General features: G+C 48.0%; 1 protein-coding gene across 1 annotated transcript in view; it reads left to right on the forward strand.

Moving 5' to 3' along the window:
• RBPJL (recombination signal binding protein for immunoglobulin kappa J region like) overlaps positions 1-18064 on the forward strand; it is a 205148-nt gene that overhangs the window by 44687 nt on the left and 142397 nt on the right. Inside the window, exon 2 of the mRNA XM_084645489.1 lies at positions 14672-14783. Within this exon, the coding sequence (XP_084501615.1) occupies positions 14672-14783 (112 nt within the window). The remainder of the gene's footprint in view (positions 1-14671; positions 14784-18064) is intronic.

Consider the following 18064-nt stretch of genomic DNA (forward strand, 5'->3'; position numbering starts at 1 on the left):
AGCAAATCCCCGAGAGGAACCCAGGCTGCTCGGGAGCCGGTGCCCAGGCCCCCTGCTGCATTACAGTTGTGCTGTGCCCGGGCGGCAGCCTGGACCCCCCGGGGGGAGGGGGGCAATTAATTCGGACAGGTGGTGTCCGAACGGGAAAGTGCCCCGTAAGGGGTCTCTGGCATAATAACCCCCGCAGTCAATAGCTGCTGCATTTGTTTCTGATTGTGCATCCGAGAGAGAAAGAGATTCCCCAAGCTGCGGTCTCCAAACGGCCCCCAATAAGTGTCAGACATAAAAGTCAGCCCCAGGAGCGAGCTCCCCAGGCTGGAACAGAGAGGGCATCTGCTGGGACGACCGACCAAAAGGAGGAGGAGAGAGGGGCAGAGGGACTTTGGGGCTGATCCACAGCTCACCAAAGTCAATGCCCGTTGGTGCCAGTGGGCTTTGGATCAGGCCCTACAGGGATAAGACACGCATGTAGTGGAATAGTCATTGGAAAAACTAAACATGCATAACATTCAACATGTTCTTCCCCGGGGCACTGGCAGCATAACCAGGTGTGATGTGTGAACAAACCTGCAAGGGCTTTAGGGGAAATGACAGCCCCTCCCCCACCACCCCCACATTCAATGAATATTAAAGGTCTGGATTAAGTATTCCCAGTGAGGATATAAAACTTTTGCCTGCTCTGGCAAGGTTAGGACAGATAATTCCCCCTTGGCACAGCTGCAGGTGGTACTAGCAGTGAGAGATGGAGCATGGCCCGGCATTTTAATACTGTCATCTGACCCGCCATCTACACTACAGCTTGTCTAGCTTGTGAAAACCTCCTACCACCAGTGCAGCTCTCCTGAGCTCCCAGCACTGGGAGTGCTGCCATAGACTGGCTGCTCTGAGCAGGATGAGATAGCATCACCCAGGGGCTAGGCTAGTGCTGGTGGAGGAGGAATTCTGCACCCACTTTTGCTAGTGTGAGCAAATTTATCCTGGGTGAAACTATCTTGACATGAGTGCAGTTATGCCAGGGATGCATCTATCCCAGAGTGTTCAGGCTCTAGGCACATGGTCACCATCGTTCACTGGCACACCCAGCACAAGGATGTGACCCTGGCAGCAGTTCTTGTCCATGTATTGCTAAACTCTGTGTCTGGTGGAAAGGTGATCTCAGGAGAGTTAAGACAGCGGGCAATCTTCAAAATGCATTTAGAATCTTGCAGAACCATGAGGCAGCATTGTGCATGTCTGGGAAACCAGGTTATGCCTCACGTTTGAGATGCTCTCAGGACAGGACGTTTGGTAGGCATCTTCACTGACTTGGAATGACCTAGGCGGGGAGGCTTAGGAGGACATTGTCTCTTTAAGAAGAGATTGTTGTAGGATGAATGAATCCAGAAAAGCCCCAGGCATAGCAGTCATCCCCTTTCAGCTCACTGGGCTGCCTTTGCCACCCAGAGCAATCTCTATGAATCAGGAGGGCCCAGAAACTGTTACAAACCCACACACTATATCAGAGGTCAGTTACCAGGGTAGAGTGATGGGAAAGGAAAAATCTTAGCACTCCATCGGGTGTGGGCTGGGGGTTACATTTGAATGCAACGTGGCTGTGTCGGTATTTATGAGAGTCTGTACAGGTGATCTCTACACAACCAGCCCAGAATGAGACTTCATACTATGGGATTTTATCCCATGTCCTCTTTGTTCCAAATCTGGTGGCAGGTCACTGCCCTCTCTCACCTTTCTTCCAGGTTAGACACAGTTTTCTCTTATTGCTTTTTGATAAAAAATGTATTTGTATCTTCCTGGTTTTTTGAGGAAACCTCTGCCTCCTGCTCCCTTGTGTTTCAGACACAAACAAGGGCCCCATGCCGCTAGGTGCTGTACAGGCGTGCAATGAAAAGATGGTCCCTGCTCTACAGAGCTTACAGTCTAAGTAGTTTGTGCAGAAAGTCAATCTCTGTCAATGTCTTCTGGGTCACGTTTTTTGTGCCATCTCTCCTTTTTGTGTTTGAAGTGGGCTTCATGTCCCACAGGTCCTGGATTGTAGTTTTGGTGAGAGCCTGCCTGGGTTTTGCACATTTCACTCTGCTGGGTTAGTCATTAGTGTACCGGTTCTGTGTAGCAGAATGAGCTCGTTCCTGTTGGGGGATCTGTGTATTTCCGTGTGTGATGTGTCAGTGTCTCTGTGTGTTTCAACCCGCTTGTTTACGTGGGAAGGAGGCAGCTGGGGGGAGGGAGTCTTCAAGGGAGGCCTCAAAAGACAAAGGGAAATTCCTCTCTGCTGTGATATGAAGCAAAAGTTATTTATTTTTTATGATAATTAGGGATGGCTCAGCAGCCTGGAAACTTGGGAGTAAATGTATGTGAATTCATCTGAACAGAGCATCCCAGAATAAATATGTGGCCGTATAATTAATTATGGTGGCAGATACCCCAGCCCTGAGAGTGGGATCAGGAATGTATTTTAAATTCAGTTTTCTCAGCATCTCCTTTTCACATGATAGTCAAGTTGGATTTTCTTTTTCCTCCAAATATTTTTTAGACAGCCATTTTATTGGAGAGGAAGTTTGCCCTGAAGCCCCTGCTTTATGACCCTTTGAGGGAATACTCCAGATTGAGTTGTTTTATTTCTTTCTTGTATTTAGCTGTAAAATATGCACTGCCCATCAGTAGCCTCTGGTGCATTTACTTAAAAACCACCGTCCAGCAAAGATAACCGTCAATGACAAGAGTCCTCCAGCATAAAGCAGAACTTCAAGCCCTGCCCAGAATGAGCCCCACCCCCCAACTCCCTTTCTAACACTCCAGCTGACAGATGAGGCAGTGATTCTTGTGGAGAAGGGCAGGTCCCTTATTATTTATTTATGGAGAGTCATCAGTGCCCACAGGGCTTTGCGGGGAAGTGAAAATGTCAGGGGTGAAATCCTGGCCCTGTTGAAGTCAATGGAAGTTTTGCCATCAACTTCCATGGGGCAGGATTTCACTGCAAATTGTTGCCCCAAGGAGTTTGCAGTCTGAAATCAGGGACTCTGGAGTGCCGCAAAGGACTCATCTTGCCTTCATTTGATCTTTTTAGCTAGGGAAGGGGCAGTGGATTCAAGCTGGTAAGGGCCACCGGAATCCTGGGCATTTCGTGATACTTTCTATTGTTGCCAACAACCCTGTGGACCCTTTGAGCATAAGAAGTCGACGAGGAAAAGGCACATTTGGGGTGAAAGTCACCCCTGTGCAGAAGGCCAGCACAAGCCCTCAAAGGACTCAACTGGGACTTGAGGGCTTAACTGGGATTTAAGTGGTGCACAGACTTTGTGCTGAGGTGAAATTCCCTCTTGCTGCACAGCCTCAGATGTGGGTGAGAACGTTCTCCCCTGTTAGCAAACCAAGGTCTGAGCTCTTCTTTCCACAAAGCCCTTTCACCCCACCCCACAGGGGCCTTGCAGTGAGCAGGATTCAGTTACTCCCACTTTCAGGCCTTTTATGCTGCCAGAGCCAGGTAACAGGGGCCACAGTGTCACTGAGAATCAGGCCCCCCTCTCCGTTGTGAGCTCTCTATTTGCGTACTCCAGATGCCACTGTGTATAGCAGTGCAGCGTGGGTATGTGTACTGAGCATGACTTTTCTGAACTAACTCAGGATGATGTGGAGATGGAAATAGGCACGAAAGCAGGTCAGCTGAAAATGCCTTACCATCTCTTCCTTGCAAGTCTGCCCCCTTCTTCCTTTGTGCAGACAGGTGTCTCTCCTCCCACCAATGCCCACTGGCTTTGCGTGGCTATCCCCAGGGATGGTAAATTCCCTGCACAGAAATGAGAGAAGAAGCCTTTTTCCTGTGTGTTCTCTACAGTTTAGAAGCAAATCACAGAGGTAGGGATAGTCTGAAGCAAGCAGCCATCACAAGAATGCAATGAGTCACTGCAAAAAGCACTTGGCTTACGTCGGCTTTGTTGCCTCTCCATTGCCGATGGTAATGTAGCAGTAAATAAATACAGGGGAGAGGATAAAAATGAATCTAGTGCATCTGTATAACTCCTTTCAGCACAGAAGGATCCTAAAGCACTTCCCAAGCAACAGACTGACCTACTAACTACACACAGGGATCACGGAAAAGCAGCCACCTCTGGGGCTAAAGGCCACAACCGTTTGACAGCATGTAGCTCCACAACCCAGCAGTTTAAGATAGGAAGGGAAGAAGGATCCTGTATCTAACTGAAAATGCAGGAGGAGTTTATGAGGCAGAGAGCCATCACCAAACTGGCATTCGGTTAGCACACTGGGTTTTAACATCTAGGTGTAAAAATAATAGTAATCCTTTTCCGTTCAAGAAAACTAAATTAGGGCAGAAGTGGAGATGGCTTTTGTTAGTCTTCTCAGCGCATGACAGCTGGGCTCTGCACCAACAGACCAGTTTGCCCCCCTTGTGTTGTCGTGAGCCTTTTCCACAGGGGAACCCTCACACTCTGTAATGATGGGGCATTGGTCTGGAAAAAAAAAAGATATTCTGCACTTCTACTCCCCCCCCCCCCACACACACACACATCTGCTGCCTGCTGACAGACTTGCTTCTCCCCATGCCGTTATCTAGAGACTCACTTCATTGTCTCTTGGGGTTATCGCTATAGGAGGCATCCTGTGTACCAGGCTGTGAAACTGCAGCTTTCAGAAGATAACGTATTTCAGACCATGCACAGCTAAGCTGCCTTCCTCAGGCCCTGAGTTTAATTCCCCTTCTGAAAATGCAGAAATGCATGGAAGAGGCAAATGGCCACACGGTGGGCTTGTCCTTGGTCACATAGGGAGCCTGGGGTGGAGCCGGGATACAGCCCACGTCTCCTGACTCTTAGTCCAGTAGTTTACCTGCTCAACCACCCATCCTTCCAAGCCAACCATGCTCAAGCCCTGGTTCCACTGAAGTCAATGACAAAACTCCCATTGACTTCAATAGGGCCAGGACCAGGGCTTAAATTCAGCGGGAGCTGTCCGGAGTGGTGCTTCCGATACATATTTTTAAACCAGTGGGGCTGACACCCTGGACCCAGGCACCTCCTAGGGTGGGACTCTGGGAAATATTCTTTGACAATTTAAGCCCTGGCTAGGACTAGTGCACTAGGGCCTCCAAGGTGACCTTGAAACGTCAAAGCTGCAAGGATTGATTACCATAAATAAATGGAAATCCCACAAGCATAAATAGCCAGGAAATGGAAACAAGCTGGAAGAAGCCACAAACCTTAATAAGTGCTGGAGCTTTTACCACACAACCCTGCTCGCTCCTCTCTGGCCTGCCTCAGTGCTTCGGGCCATCTGTGGTGCCTTCAGTGTAATGATGATGATGAAGATGACGGGCTCTCACTGTGCTCAGCGGCCAGTTGTAAGGAGATCGGTTAACACAGAGAAAGAAGAGTATTACCAGAAACCACAGGAGAGGCCATCAATAAATCCATTCAGACTCTCTCGTCGGGACTGTCTATTAGAGGCAGAGCGTCTGCTAGCATCAATGACATTTCTCCTGCTGTAGTACAAATAGTGAGATGTGATGGGCATGGGACACGCTTGGACTTGTTACCTGGCAACTGGCAATAGCTGTGACATGGATCACAGGGCCTTAAACTTTTCCAAAGTCTGGACCATGTCGTATTCCTCCCCTTCCAGTCCCAAATGCACAACATCCCTGGGCACCTACAGCAATTCCTTGCCTACAACAGTAATGATAGGAAAGTATTTCCTGTATCTTTGGTTGTCTGTAGCGCAATAAATGTTTTATCATTTTTGGAAAATATGTAGATTGCAATGTCTACATTTACCCTTCATTCAGTCTCCTTCTCCCATCTGTTCTTTCTTGCAGCTGGAGGCAAGGAAGGGAGCCTGCAGCACAGCCAGTATCTTTGAAAGCTCACGGCTCCTACGTAGGCATCAAAATAAGGGAGTAGGAGTAAAATTGTCCAAAGCACTTAAGTGTCTCAGGAGTCTGACTTCCATTTTCAAAAGGGGACGTAGCCTAGTCTCATTGAAAGTCAATGGAAATGGGTTTCTAAGTCACTTAAGCACTTTTGAAGATTGTACCCCAGATTTTTAAAAAAAACTTAGCCCCTTTGGATGCTGAGCCCCTTTGAAAATCTGGTCAGAAGGGAGAGCTGCTGAGCCCTTTTGAAAATGTGACCCCATGTGACCAGTGTTCTCTCTGCAGGGGCCCTGCAAGCTCCCCTCGCAACTGCAAAATCAATTATTTGCTGAGTTCTATCGACAGGCCTATGGAACATCCCCTGGCAATTTTCATTTGACTCCGAGTTTATCCAGGTGCAACCAATGCAAATCTCACCTCTCCTCACCCAGTTAGTCATGTCTACAGCTTGAGGATGCCTATCTATCTGTGATGATGCAGTCTGATATTTCAAACTAAAATGATTAATTGCTAATTAATTGTCACTGATCCTGATATTTGGCAAGTGGGAAATGCCCCAGTAGTTTTATGTTTTCAATAAGCTCATATCTTCTGTTCCAGGACTGCCTCCAATTAACTTGGTGCTTGACTGTATGTTTGAAAACAGACTCTGTTACAGTCTGAAGATTAATGGAGCCCCAGAGCACAGATCCAAGAGGAAAGTCTCAGCTGTTTTCCCCTGGATAGATTTTGCCAAATGCATCCCCCACTTGTGCTTCCTACAGCAACTTTTCAGTGGACTCAGAGCTGATGAAAGACATCCCTTGTGGATAAATACCTGCAGGACACAGGCACAGTGAATGCAAGGGATGTACTATCTTTCCCACACATACCATCCTCTCTGCCTCTGAGCCTCACTGGACCTGGAGACACTCCATCTGGGGAAGAGGGGCATTCAGACTCCATGGCCCCGTTCAGTCCTTGTGCTTGCCACTGATGCTGCCCACAAAATGAATAAGGCAAAGAGGGAGCAGAGCAGGGAGGGGGGAAGACAGGACGATAGCCCAGCATACTGCCAGCACCGGCAAAGGCCTCCACCAGCAAGTTTCCTTTGTGAAAGGAGCAGCGGAATTGACAACTGTCAGTGAAGAAGTAGATGCAGGGAAGCTGGCACACCAGGTGCCAGCTCATGCCCAGGTCCCCATGTCTCAAATGAACACTAGCAAATACATAACTGGAGCCAGTCTGGGTCACCTCTGTGGTGCAAGCATTGTTATAGACTCACAGACTTTAAGGCCAGAAGGGACCATCATGATCATCTACTCTGACCTCCTGCACATTGCAGGCCATAGAACCTCGCCCACCCACTCCTGAAATAGACCCCTAACCTCTGGCTGAGTTACTGAAGACCTCAAATAATGGTTTAAAGACCTCAAATTACAGAGAATCCACCATTTACACTAGTTTAAACCTGAAAGTGACTTCTGCCCTGTGCTGCAGAGCAAGGCAAAAACAACCAACCAACAACCCAGGATCTTTTCCAATCTGACCTGGGGAAAAATTCCTTCCTGACCTATTGTTAAAATAGATATTAGAATTATAATAATGTGTTTAGTGTTTAGACTTTATTGTTGCTTGTGAGTTGCTGCCTGCATTAATCTCACTTATAGCATCTGTATTCCATATTGTAAGGTAATATTTAAGCATTTGTATTGTAAGCCTCTGTGACTGTGTAACAAACTCACCAGACAGGAGAGAGACATTAAGGAGTGTGAAGTGCTGATCTCCAACAGAAGGTGTTACATCTTGGCCAACAAGGAAGGCCCATTGACACCAGGCATACCATTGGGGAACATTAAAGAGGACAAAAGACTTTGTTGCTCATCTCTTTCCCCTCACCTTAGGGAGATGAGTCATGAAAGTGGATTCCTCCCATCAGCTGAGTTTACAGCTCAGAGCACATGTGGGGAAGGGAGTAAAAACCCCTCACAAGAAGGAACGATATCTCTATGCTGCTTGGACTCTGGGGAGCAAGGTTTTCTAGGCATAAGCAAGAGAACCCCAGTGCTTAGCCTGGGTTAGCCCTAAAGGACATATAGAGCTTGCTTACTATAGAAGGGTTCTATTAGCTTTTGAAACTTCAGATTGGTTTCAGAGTAGCAGCCGTGTTAGTCTGTATCTGCAAAAAGAAAAGGAGGACTTGTGGCACCTTAGAGACTAACCAATTTATTCGAGTTGCTCACAAAAGCTTATGCTCAAATAAATTTGTTAAACTTAAGATTGTAACTCATTTGTGTATCTGTGTATCATTTGTGCTTTAACTTTATAAATAACTCTCTTATTTCCTTTTCCTATTTAAGGAATATGTGTACATTTTATTATAGGACTGGCTACAAGCATTATCTTTGGTGCGAGATCTAGGATACAATTGACTGAGGGTAAGTGACTGGTCCTTTGGGACTGGGATATTGCTGTGATTCTTAGTATAAAGAACCACCTATCACAAAGGTAAGTTTACCTGAGTGGCAAGATAGAATGGAAGTACCCAAGGGGATTGTCAGTGACTCCATATTAAGGCTGTTATAGGGCCTGGGGAGTTTCCACTTGAAAATTGGTTGGTGAAATAAATATAAAACTCACAGCCAATTTGGGATTTGTACCTTGCCTCTTAACAGTCTGCCCTGAGGTTGGTACTTATGCTCTTGAGCCACTGCAGGGCAGCTTGATAAGGAGGACTCAGCATCACCTCCCAACTCTCTGCAGAGCCTTGGGTCCAGCACCACAGGTAACTGTATCGTCTATATGAATCCCAAGGCTGAGGAGGGTCAGGGCTACTGGGTTAGGCTGCATAAGCAAAACTGCATCAGGAAGCAAGAGAGCAGCTGCAGGATGCAGGGGGTGAATGGAGGGCTAGCAATGATGTTCCCCATGTGCTGGTAGTTCAGTCTGCAGTGTGAGATTGTCAGCTGTTAACTGCCCTGGGCAAGGGCCATGCTCTTACTAATCTTAGTTTGTCTGCTGACAGATCAGTTCTCTCTTCATGTTTACAAATCCCAAACAAGGTTTGGTGAGAGCTCCGTAAAAGGACCCGTTTCAGAGTAGCAGCCGTGTTAGTCTGTGTTCGCAAAAAGAACAGGAGGACTTGTGGCACCTTCTCGAAGGTGTCACAAGTCCTCCTGTTCTTTTTTCATAAAAGGACCCGTGTGCCAGCAGGGACATGGCTTTATGGCATTTGTGTTACAGCAGCGGAGGGAGACTCCTCCAGGGAGGCAGAGGGAGGCATTGACTTCCCTGCTAGGTGTCAGAGCTAGGATAATCTCCTCTTGCTGCTGGAAATTGGCTTTGAACCCCATCACTTGTCAGTTTTACCTTCCTACTTGCAGAACTTCCCCAACTAGGACGTGAGCAGGAAATAGGGAACTTGCTGAAGCCCAGTTGAGTCAGTTTGGCAGAGCCTCTGACAGCTAGGAGGCCCCTGCTGTGAGCAGCAAGATGGACCCAGCGGGGCCAAAGGCAAAGACAGGTTTGCTCTGTCACATGGAGCATGGACAGGCCTCACATACGAGCTCTGATGCCAGCAAAGTGGAAATGTGGCACACATGTGGGAGAACATCTGTGTCCTACACACAGTCCTGCCATCGCCCAGCAGCAAAAGCCTTCTGGCTGGGAACTACCTGGAAGAGATCTTGTAAATGCCTATCAGCAGGCTGCAGGTACTCACAGACAGCATCTGGTGTGTTTCTGAAGGCTGATCAGTTGCCAGGGGAGTTGTCTCAGGCCCCAGATGCCTTCCTTGTGTCTGGTCATCACTCAGACCTCACACAGAGCAAAGCCTTGTACCCAGGAGACTGGTTTCTAGGGGGCTGTTTGATAGGTCTGGGCAAGGGAGTTGTGGGAGAGCACTTGCCATGGGCACATGCTTTAGGGCAGGGGTTCTCAGGACAGATTTTTTGGTGGCCTCAGGGTGTGGCCACCAACTCTTGCTGGTGGCTGCTCTCACACTTTTCCCTAAAATACTTAATTAGCTTCAGGAAAAACAAATAAATGTACACATAGACATGTTCCAAATCATTGTAATTTATTTATTGCTAGCTACTAAGTCTTCTGTGAAAAGTGACATTAACAAACATACAAGTATCACTTCTCACATACGAGTATCACTTTTCACAGTAGACTTATGCAGCCCGGCCAAGCCTGAGGACAAATTAAGCCCTGGATGAGAGGCTTGGGGAGGCAGTGTGGGGCTAGAGCCTGAAGCCCCACTGCTGGAGCCTGGGGCCTACCACCGTGCAGCCTGAGCCTGGGACCCTGCCACCCCAGGGCTGAACCTCAAAGCCTGAGTCCCATCGCCCCTGGGAAGGTGGGGAACTCACTGGCTGCCTGCTCCTCCAGCGTTGTGCCCCTGGTGTCTCCAGGGGGGACAGGGCCCAACCCCCGCTGGCGGCCCCAGCAACAACACCCAGGTGGTGAATCCAGGACAACAGGGAGAGGGAGGCGCTGTTACTCCCCCCCTCCACACACACACACACAGCCCAGGGAGCTGTGGCCGCAAGGAAAGCCCCTCGCAGCCACATGCAGCCACTATGGCCGCATTTGAGAAATGCTGCTTTAGGGTTTGGTAGTTGGGGGAGGGATCAGGCAGTGCTTAAAAGGGTGTATGGGGGCAGGGCTTCAAGGGGTCACAGGCCCAGCCAAAAAGCCAATGACATAAATATTGAGCTGGCTCTTTAAGCATTGTCTTACCAAAGCTGCTGCTTCCATGTGATGATAGACACCCCCTCCCCCACCTCCCTTCTTTCAGACCACTTTCAGGGGGCTTCTCCTGGACACTGCAAGAGGCTCTGATTCTAGGAAGGGAGTCAGGCAGGGGTGGTGGGGGACTTGTCCCTGGAAGGGGTTGGTGGGGAGAGAGCTGCAGATTTTGGCAGCTGAGGAGGGGAATACAACCCAATGGGAGGAGACAGGGAGGTGGTGCTGGGAGTCAGACACAAGCAGCAGGAGAAGAGCAGAGCTGCCGAAGCTCAGTCCCACAGTACATCTGAGGCGATGTGGTGGTAGCCACACAGTGTGGCCCCCTGGGCTTTGCGGTGTTACCCCACAGTGCATGGTGGCTGGCCAGGGCTGCCCCACGGTACATCTCTGCTGAGTGGCGGTGTATAGGGAAGGCAGCTAAGATTACTTTGCCCTGGGGTTGACATTTCAATGGCGATTATTCCAGGTTTTCTCTGTGTGCTGAAACCCAGCTCTGCTCTTTAACTATTGCCAAATTTAAACCAAATGTCAGTTCCAGTCTATCCTGGAATCTTTCTCAGTTCACTTGTTTCCCACGAGAAAAAGCACAACAGAAAATCAACATCAGGACCTGTTAGATCCGGACTATCCCAGCTCCCACTATGCAGCTCTCTCAGCCCCTTCCTGTTTTTTCCATGCCAGCTGCACCTGTTTTCATTCCACCCCTTGCACTTGGAACAGTTTCCCAATCACACTGACAAACCAACCTCCTTCTTCTCCTTCCAAAACCACATGATTGCCCACCTGTGAAACATCCCTCCCCACTCTCACAGTGTTCGTGTTGCCCTGCAAAGTTGGAGCTCTTTGGGGCAGGGCCCTCTTATTGGCTGGATGTCTTTTACCCGTTATGCTCTTACTATGCCATAGAGCTGAGATTTTCAAAGGCCCCTAAAGGAGTTAGGCACCCAGATCACACTGAAGTTCAACCAAAGATGGGCACCTAACTCCTTTAGACTCCTTTGAAAATCCAAATCTGTACACATTAATAGCAATAACCACAATATTCCCCTGTTTCAGGCCCTCCCTATAACTAGAGCTGCCCTTGATCCCCAATGTGACCCACACCTTAGATCACAAAGACCTGCCCCCCAGTTGCTCACTTTGTGCTGACTACAATAAATTCATCCTTCAACCCAGCTCTCATTGTCTGAGATGACAATGGGACTTGAGCAAGACTCCACAGCCAGATCCACAGGGAGAAGTACAGCCCCGGCCAGTTGTGAGCCCAGAGTAGGTTTGGCTAATGTATGGCTCTGGAACTCTGACCCGCTTCCTGTCCGTGAAGTGGGATTGCTTGAGGGCTTCTGACAGGAAGCCTTTGCAAAAGATGCCTGCTAAGAAATGGATGGTGTGGGTAAATGAGAAAAGCATGTTGACCCTATAATAGACCGTTGAGTCACTGGGTTGGCATTTGTAGACCAATTTGTGAAATGAATGAGCTGGCCAAGAAGATGAGTGCTCTGAGCATTCAGGTCTCTCTGACTCGCTCCCCTGTACGGTGAGGGCTACAGAACCAAGACAGTTTGGAGCTAGGCTGTTTAACAGCTTTTGTCCCTCACGCTGAATGAAGCTCACTGATGGGCTCCTTTCTAAATCTGGAACGTGCTACGTCAAATATAGAACTTCCCCCGCTGTACAAATGGCTTGGTTATTTGTCAGCTGTATTTTATGAGGCTTTGAATTTTAACCAGCAGAGGAGTAGTGTACAGAGTACTGGAGCTGACATAAAGAAAAGACAGGGAGCAGAAATTAGACCCAGCTCTGTGTGACAGAACCATCCTGTCTGTCCTCATTTGCCCCCAGCACCCACAGGGGTGTCCCAGCAGTGAGGGATCACTGGAGTGCTGCTGCACTCTGTCCCTGCTCCCTACCCCCAGTCATGCCGCCTATGCTGGGTTGGAGGTGGAGCATAGAGCCTACTACACTGTTTCTGTGCTACCCTTATTCTACTATGCCCTTATTTTGAGGCAGTTGTCAGGCAGGGAGCTAAAGTGGCTTTGCTTCACAATGGGGATTAAGGGCTGGCTTTTTACAGGGACTCAAGCGTGGAGAACAGAGCTGTTTGGAAAAATGACAATTCCACTTCATGACAACTTTTGAGGTTTTTTGACTTTTCTTTTTTCATTCCACATTGCAACAAAACAAGAACTTTCAAAAGTTTTTGCAAAATGAAAGTGTCGAAACGTCTGGTTTTGGATCAGAACAGCCAGGTTTTTGTTCTCTCTCTGTAGCTCTTCCACTTCCCCCTCCCCGAGAGTCTACCCTGGGCCTGAGAAACTATCCTGTCAAAACTTGCATAGTAATTGATACGTTTTCACAATGTTTTGCTTTTGATGCGGTGGGACTTTTTAGCAAAAAAATGTTTAGTCAATAAGTTTCCAAACCACTGTCACAGAGAAGCAACAGGTGTGTCGTCCTGGTTAGATCCCTTCCATATTTCTGACCTGGACTTTGGAACAACTGAAGAAGTGTCTACTGCCTACGAAATCATCCCTGGTTTTACAGTAAGTCTGATGCATTGTGTGTGTTGTAGTCATCGCTGGGCAGATGCCCAGTTTTCCCCATACACTGTAGATGTGTCCAATAAAAACACTTCCGTGAAGAATTTTTTTAGTCATAGTTCCTAAGGCTGATAATTAGTTACTTTAATACCAAGCTGCAGTGCATTGATCCAGTGAGCTTTTGGAGACGAGAAACAATACAAAAAGCAGTAGTGCATCTCGGAAGATGTTCATTATCACAGAGCCAGCTGCCCAGGCCTGATTAAGAAAAGCAAGACACAGAAACTCCCGCTGCAGGAAGATATTTGGGTGATGGATGACTGCTTGCATTTCATATCTCAACAGCCAGGCTCTGATCACACTGGGATTTCTCTGCTTGACACCATGTCTCTGATCTTTCCCAGTAAGTATAAGCCACATCTCTTTGTCTCTCTGGGAATATAATGTTATCATCTGTAGTATAGTAAACTTTTGCTCATTTCTCCCCGATTCAGGTTAAATCCAGCGTCATGAATAATTCACGGAGTCTTAATTAATATAATTTTTTCTGACATCCAGTGTTTGGGAATAGCATCTTGGGACATGTTGTTTGCAACCAATGAACTCCAGAAATAATGAATGGATGCTTATCCCATGTGAACTGGGAGCATACAGTACAGGAGGGAAATAAAGAACAGTAGGCATGTACTGTCCAAGGGACTCACTGATAGCTCTTTAATAAGGATAATGTGAAAAAGCTAAACATTGACACAGCGTCACAGTTTCCTGTTTCTTGCAGTTACATGGCATGTTATTAACCTATATAACTGTCAGTGACATGTCGGCACAAAGAGGTAGACAAGACAGGATTGGCACTTGGGGAGGTGTGAGGCTACATTCGGAAGGAAACTACACATCCTGAATTGAAAACAATCTCTGATGACTGGAGGACTCTGGGCTCTTCCATGCTGTCTTTGCTACAAAACCCCTCTGTGTTTCCAAAAAGTGACTTGCCCCAGTGTGACAGCTTGTTTAAGATACGTGATGCCCCTGTGTATATGTCAGATGTGCATTTGCCTGTATCCTAGTGCAGATAGCTTCTGTCATATATGCATAGCTGTGTGGGTGTGCAGGGTCCAAGGTGCCTGAGCTTAGTGGTTTGCGTTGTGTATAGATGAGTGGTCCAGTACAGCCCCTGTGCAGATAGGTATGTGTTCAGTGTGTGTGCGTACAGGTGGCTGGTACGTGTGCATATTGGTTTGTTTTGTGTGTGGTTGTTTGCATGCAGGGGTGTGGTCGCAGTGCTTGTGCATATAGCGGGTTGCCACATCAAACGTCACACACCCATGTGATGGCCTCCTCTCCCCCTTTTATAGGGTGGGGCTGAGGCACAGAGCTATGCTTGACTTGCTCAAGAAGACACAGCATTTAGTGGCAGAGCCAGGATTAGGCCCCAAGAGTCTTCTCCCTTGTCGTGTGGTGTGACTCCTGCTGTGCTTGTGTAGATATCATCATTGTCATTTTTTGTTACTTGCAGAGCCCCCTAGATGTGCCTGGTACTTTACGAAGCACATGCGTTCTGCCTGCCCAAGTCACTGACAGTCTGAGTGCAGGATACAAAAGGAGGAGGAGAGAAGAACACAAGGAAGGTAAGGCTGAGAGTCAGGGTCACTTGTGAAACTAGTGCAGACCTCTGGACTAATTGAATGTACTAATTTGTATTCAGTCCTGGACACACGTGTCTGTGCAAGTCTTTGCCATTTTAACTTTACTATATTAAAAATATAAGTGCTTGTGAAGTGTTTAGATAGAGCTCGGCGTCCCTCTCTACTGAGCCAGAGTTACCTTCAACAAATGCCCGGCCTGAGCTCCCTTATCAATGCTCCTTGCAAAAAAACCCCAAAAATACAAACAAAAAAACCCTACAGCCAGTGACAAAATGGACCAGCTCCACTGGCCCCACTGGCTGAGGGCCCTGTCACATGTTAGGGCGGGTGCAATAGATCATGTTGTGCTTATTCGACTCTCAAGTGCTATTTCTGTATCCAGTTGTTACAGGGCACTGATGGTTTTCTTTGTTGTGCCTTTCCACCTCTTCAGGACTAAGTTAAGAGCTGTTATGCTTGGCTTGCAGTAAATATCAGATAATAAAATCCCAGCTGCTTCTAGCAAAGGAAGGAAACTGAATGAAGGAATTGGGAGAAAACACCACTGGCCAGACCTTGCTGGCAAGGGTGTAATTATAGGGACAAGGGGTGAAGTCATGTAGCCTCTTTCAGCCTAGCAGGAACAATGTCTTCTCCTCAGCATCTTTTGGCTGGCTGTGGAGGTAAGGGAATGGGTGGGGGGACACTCCTGTACAGGGGGAAGAAGAGGAGGGTCTGAGGATAGTGCAGCAGTGCTTTAAATTCCCCCTTCTTCAGCTGTTGCCGCTCCCTAGCCTGGGTCCCTGGCTTTGTTGCCTCACCACACTCTCAGGAGGTAAGCCAGCTGCCTCCCCAGTAAGAAATCCATGTGGCTGCTCAATTGTAGCAGCAGGTCACCAGTTGGTTGACGTGGCTGATCACAGCCACTGAGATCTCCAGATCCCGAGCTTTCGGTCAGCACCACGTCCACATGAATCCAGTGGGGAAAAGATTCCTTGCACATGAGACTTGGACATGATGGATTATTTCACCAACCTGTCTAGAGGATGAGGGAGCAAGGTGTGAGATGGGCTGTGACGTGATAACCTCCACAAAAGCAGCCGAGCAGGGAGAGAGCACAAGACTCCCACTCTGCCCTGGCAGCAGCACTGGGCTTTCGATTTGGAAGAGCACAATGGGCGTGGGATGAACGGTCCCTGGCTAGCTGGATGCCGTCAGTGCCCTTTGCAAGGCACAACCATATTGTTCTTCATCGCTTTATAGAACCCAAAATCTTCTGCAGCAGATGGGTGCTGTGGTTCCAGCTTCTGTGGAAAGCTGGATGACACAGATCCCGGGGAGATCTTCGTAGATTTAATTGGGGTAAAGAGCCAAGAATCTCAGCTTAGAAATACATAACTCAGACGTTTCTTGGCTCTCTGCAATGCCACTGTATGCTGTTAGCTCGAGACTTGGAACCTGTTCTGTGCTAGACTGAGGTGACGCGTCATGCTGTGCATCTGAGACTTGGCCGAGCTTTGCGTGGGAGATGAATAGCAGCAGTTTACTAGAGCAAAGAAGACATGAATTGACCCCCAGCAAGCCATTGTGCATTGTACTGTCTCTGTGCAGGATCCGAATTCTTGGGCCACAAGTACAACATAGAACAGAGCATCTTCCAACCAACTACCTGCAGGAACCCAATAAAGGAACAGAGATCGCAGTTAAAAGAAAAGGAGTACTTGTGGCACTTTAGAGACTAACAAATTTATTAGAGCATAAGCTTTCGTGAGCTACAGCTCACTTAATCGGATGCATACAGTGGAAAATATAGTGGGGAGATTTTATATACACAGAGAACATGAAACTATGGGTGTTACCATACAGACTGTAACAAGAGTGAACAGGAAAGGTGAGCTATTACCAGCAGGAGAGCGGGGGTGGGGGGGACGGACGACGGACAGGGAACCTTTTGTAGTGATAATCAAGGTGGGCCATTTCCAGCAGTTGACAAGAACGTGTGAGGAACAGTAGGAGGGAGAAATAAACATGGGGAAATAGTTTTACTTTATGTAATAACACATCCATTCCCAGTCTTTATTCAAGCCTAAATTAATTGTATCCAGTTTGCAAATTAATTCCAATTCAGCAGTCTCTCGTTGGAGTCTGTTTTTGAAGTTTTTTGGTTGAAGAATTGCCACTTTGTATATAGACAGCCTGTAAAATGCACTGGGACTCTCCAGGGAGAAAGGTACTATATTGATCTCTGTTATTATTACTATCGTTATTTCTGCTCCTCCGCATAGATGGGTATCTATCAGGCTTTGTTCTATACATTAGAAGTAAACCTTAAAGCTTATTGTCTGCAGACAATAGCTGCTGCTTTTGCATCTGTCTTGCTGAATGTACACATGTATAGAAAATGAGCTAAGTGATTTTTGCACGTTATTTTATTCCTGTGTAGACCATAGCAAACATTCCAATACTGCCTCCATTGCCAGCAAATTGATAATTGATAGTGTCAGAAATATTGATCATTACATATAACCACATGTCAGACAAACCATTGGCAGGTGGGCTGCAAGTCATATGCACATTGGGCTGAAGTCCTAGGAACGCTCTCTCCAGTGTGTGCTGGCAGGTCCTGAGAGGGCTTAGGAAATTCTGTAGACTACAGCAGCATCCTAGTGTTGATGGTGTGAGCTGTTGGAATGGAGCACCAGCTCCCTCATAGCTCGGGGGGGCCTCATAAGCTGAGATTCGAGCAATGGAAGAAAAAAACCCCCACAACTCTTAGCAGCTGTGATGACAACCCTGAAGCCAGCGTTAGGAGACAGCATGCCCAATTCTCCATGCAAAATACCTTCACTGATGTAAATCCACTGAAAGCAACAGGCTACATGTCATGTCACTACTGCCCTGGGTCAGAGATCAACTCCCAAGGCCAGGGAAACTCAGAATTAAGCTCGCAGAGGCTCAGTCCATAACTGCCCCAGACGCGTCTGGTGTTGACAGGGCCGGCTCCAGGCACCAGCCTTGCAAGCAGGTGCTTGGGGCGGCATTCAGAATGGGGCGGCCGGCCGTGTCCCGCGACGGCAATTCGGCGGCAGCTCTGCCGCTCTTCCCGCTGCTGCGGCTTTTGGGCGGCAGCTCCACCGCTCTTCCGGGCGCGGCGGCAATTCGGCAGCGGCTGCTTGGGGCGGCAAAGTCGGTAGAGCCGCCCCTGGGTGTTGAGTGTTGAGTAAGGATATGTCAGCCTCCAACAGTGTCTAGATAGCAATGAGTAGAGCTGGTTAGACGATAGG

Source organism: Lepidochelys olivacea, assembly GCF_965140295.1.
Source record: "Lepidochelys olivacea isolate rLepOli2 genome assembly, chromosome: 13".
Classification (NCBI taxonomy): Eukaryota; Metazoa; Chordata; order Testudines; family Cheloniidae; genus Lepidochelys; species Lepidochelys olivacea.